This window comes from Cebus imitator, unplaced genomic scaffold, assembly GCF_001604975.1.
Source record: "Cebus imitator isolate Cc_AM_T3 unplaced genomic scaffold, Cebus_imitator-1.0 Scaffold124, whole genome shotgun sequence".
NCBI classification, from domain to species: Eukaryota; Metazoa; Chordata; class Mammalia; order Primates; family Cebidae; genus Cebus; species Cebus imitator.
Genome location: NW_016107439.1, coordinates 456,465 through 460,032, shown reverse-complemented (window position 1 = coordinate 460,032; position 3,568 = coordinate 456,465). Strand labels below are relative to the sequence as shown.

General features: G+C 35.3%; 1 protein-coding gene across 1 annotated transcript in view; it reads right to left on the bottom strand.

The window, feature by feature from the left end:
* The window catches only part of NMU (neuromedin U), a 30,575-nt gene that overhangs the window by 10,344 nt on the left and 16,663 nt on the right, over positions 1-3,568 (bottom strand). The window contains exons 4-6 of the mRNA XM_017540346.2: positions 2,176-2,235; positions 729-758; positions 590-640 (exon numbers count right to left, since the gene is read on the bottom strand). Coding sequence (XP_017395835.1) covers positions 590-640; positions 729-758; positions 2,176-2,235 — 141 coding nt within the window. The remainder of the gene's footprint in view (positions 1-589; positions 641-728; positions 759-2,175; positions 2,236-3,568) is intronic.

The window sequence follows — 3,568 nt, the reverse complement described above, 5'->3', positions numbered from 1 at the left end:
TTTTTGAGACAGAGTCTTGCTCTGTCATCCAGGCTGGAGTGCAGTCATGTGATCTCAGCTCACTGCAACCTCCACCTCCCTGGTCCAAGTGATTCTTGTGCTTCAGCCTCCCAAGTAGCTGGGACCACAGGCATGCACCATCACACCCTGCTAATTTTTGTGTTTTTGGTAGAGACAGAGTTTTACCATGTTGGCCAGGCTGGTCTCGAACTCTAGGCCTCAAGTGATTCACCTGCCTCCGCCTCCCAAAGTGCTGAGATTACAGGGATAAGCCACCATGTTCGTCCAGGGATTTCTCTTTTAAATGTTGTCTTATTTATTGCTATATTTCTAGTACCTAGAATTGTATCTGGCACATAGCTAATACTCTGTAAATGACTGTTAAATGAATGAATTAATGAATTTAATGCACAGGTAGTTATTGACATATAAAATAAATGTATAATAAATATTGAATTTCATTTCTTTACTCACATATAAACTTTTAAAGTAAAAAATTTGAATTCTGATCTAGCTCTGTTATACTGCAAAAACAGGTTCATTCTTTAAAACAAATTAATGATTACTAAGAAGTAGTTCTACAACTTACCACAACATTTGAATTGCCCAACTTCTGTGTCTTCGAATAATGAAATAAAAACTGTTTAAAAAAAGCAGCAAAATTTACTATAAAAAATTAGTGGTTTCCTTTATTATTTTATAAGGTATATATTTATGAAACATCTTACCCTTTTAGTATTATCTTTTTCATCTTGCTCCTATTGAAAAGAGATATTATATATCATTATATATTATAACATTTTACTATCTTAGATACAGTAATTTTATAATGTTATAAGATTATAACACATAATTTTTAAAACACATGACTCATTATGTTACATATAAAATATAAGACTGAAATTAGCAAAAAAGAAAAAAAAAGACTGAAATTAGTTAAGCATCCATTGCTCTAAAAATAAACGGGAAACTAAATATTGTTTACAAATAAAGATGTGCATAAAGATCTCCTGACTCAACTTTGTTCATAAGAGTAAAAAAATTGGAAACATCCTAAATATTCAACAATGGTAGAATGGGAAATTATTACATAATGACATGATGGAATAGTCAGAGGAAAAGACTGAAAAAAATCACATCAAAATATTTTTACTGTTTATTACTAAATAAGGTTATGAGTTGTTGCTGATGGCTTTCATAAAATAATTTTTACAATCTTATAATTCCTTTTCTGTTGTTGTACTTTCTTGTTCTCACTTGCTTTTAAAACAAACAAAAAAAATAAATAAATAAAACAAACGGAAGATCATAAATAAACACCATTGTCATTTCTTTTATCTTAATTAGGAAAAAATCGATTATGCTTTTTGGACAGTGTCACCATTAGAAACAATGGATAAACATACAGTTGTAAGCAGAGATTATTTAGTTTCATAAAACATTTATGCTTTCAAATATCAATGTTTTTTTCTTTGAATTATTATATATGAAAGGTATGGAAGTCAGAGTGTACCAATGCCCACTGATTAAGTTAGAATTGCAAATGAAAAATATAATATTCAAACCTGAAGCTCTTATCTTTAATAAAGTAGCTTTAAAATAAGTTTATCAATAAGACACAGAATATAAAATTAGGTATGGTGCTTATGCTACTTTTCAAGTTCCCATCTACCCTCACTCCAGGATAAAAAGTTCTCTCAGAAGAATCAAGTCATTTTAATAAGAAACCAAGACAATGACAATACAGTTTGCTTTATTTATTTATTTAATTTTTCCATTCTTAATGTCCAACTCTCCCACAAAGTACCATGTCCTAACCTTTGAACCATAAGATGCACTTAGCAGCTTAGAAAGATGCATCTGTTCTCCAAAGTCGCATGAGTCAGGGCAAAAAAAAGAGAGCCAATGTGACCCCATATTTATCCCATTGGACTGGAGCTAATTTTATATTTGATAGGGACACATGATTTCCCAATTAGATTACTGAAAACTCCATTAATATGATGCTCAATTCTCAGACATCAGAGAATCTGAAGTATTTCTTATCCAAAATCAATTTTTCCTCTTCTACCGTCTTGGCGTGCTTCCTAAATTGGGCATACTTTCTTCCAGGAGAAATTCCAAGAAATTTTTGGATAATTTTTGTCTACAAACAAAACACTATTTCAACCTTACCTGAGGCTTTGGTAGCATTCCCATAATCACAAGGCAAAGCTCCTCCAGTGCATTGGATGCCTAACAGAAATGAGAAGATATGTAAGTTATGCTTCTGCTTAATGATATTTGCATAGAAGAGATAACTATAAAATGTGAGGAGCACGAGGAGATGCTAAATATCTAGAAAAGAATCCTTCTGTAGACCAATAAAACTGTTGGAATCCTTTGATTTCTCTCACAACAAAAACTTGGCTGTGAAAGTAAAGCCTTCTTTCTAACCAGAAAAATTTTAAAAAGATAACTACTGTATATATGCACTCGTGAAGGTTTCCGCTGTGATCTAGCTACACAGCTCTCAGCACTTGCTAAAATATTATGAAAGTCTATGACTGAGAGTAACAAGGGACAGTGCTAAAAGAAGAATTATTCTTTCAAGCTTGTAGCAAAATCTGCATCTACATGCCAATGCTGTGAGCCTCGCTGAATATTACTCATTATTGGCTAATTTGAAAATCCTGCAATTACTTGAAAACGATGGGAAGTGGAGGAGAAGAAGCCATGCGTGGTGCACCTAATCTGAGTGCCACCCTTCCAGATTGCTGACTGCACACCCCAGGATCAGGTTTTTCAAAGCATATGAGCACAGAAGTAGGGCAGGGCTCTTGGTGGTTAGTAGCCAGCTGGGTGTGGCAAGGAGTAGAAGAAGTGGACAAGCAGGGGCGAAACCTGTTTTGCACAGAATTTAACACAGTAGCACCATAAAAAATTGATTACTTAATAAATGCATTTTGGAAGTAGAAGAACTAGAACAGTAGGGAGGGCAATACAATTAGTGGTTAAAGGCATGGGCTATGGAGTCAGGAAGCCTGCAACTCCATTTCAGTGCAAATTCCATTTCTGCTCTTTATTAGCTGTGTTACCTTGGGCTGGTTACCTAACCTCTCTAAATTTCCATTTCTTCAGCTCTAAGCCAGGGATGACATCACTGCAGAGAGTTCTTAGAAGGATTAAATGTAGGTAAAGTTCTCAGGTTTCCTTGACAGCTGAAGTGATTCTTAATTTAGAAGTTATATGAAAAGAGGTTAGAAGTTATATGAAAAGAGGCTGGGCATGGTGGCTCACACCTGTAATCCCAGCACTTTGGGAGGCTGAGGTGGGCAGATTACCTGAGGTCAGTCATTCGAGACTAGCCTGGCCAACATGGTGAAACCCAGCCTCTACTAAAATGCAAAAAATTAGCCAGGCATGGTAGCACACGCCTGTAATTCCAGCTACTCGGGAGGCTGAGGCAGGAGATCACTTGAACCTGGGAGGCAGCAATGAGCCAAGATCTCGACACTGCACTCCAGCCTGGGTGATGGAGTGAGACTCTGTCTCAAAAAAAAAAAAAAAAAAAAAAATGGAGTGAGAC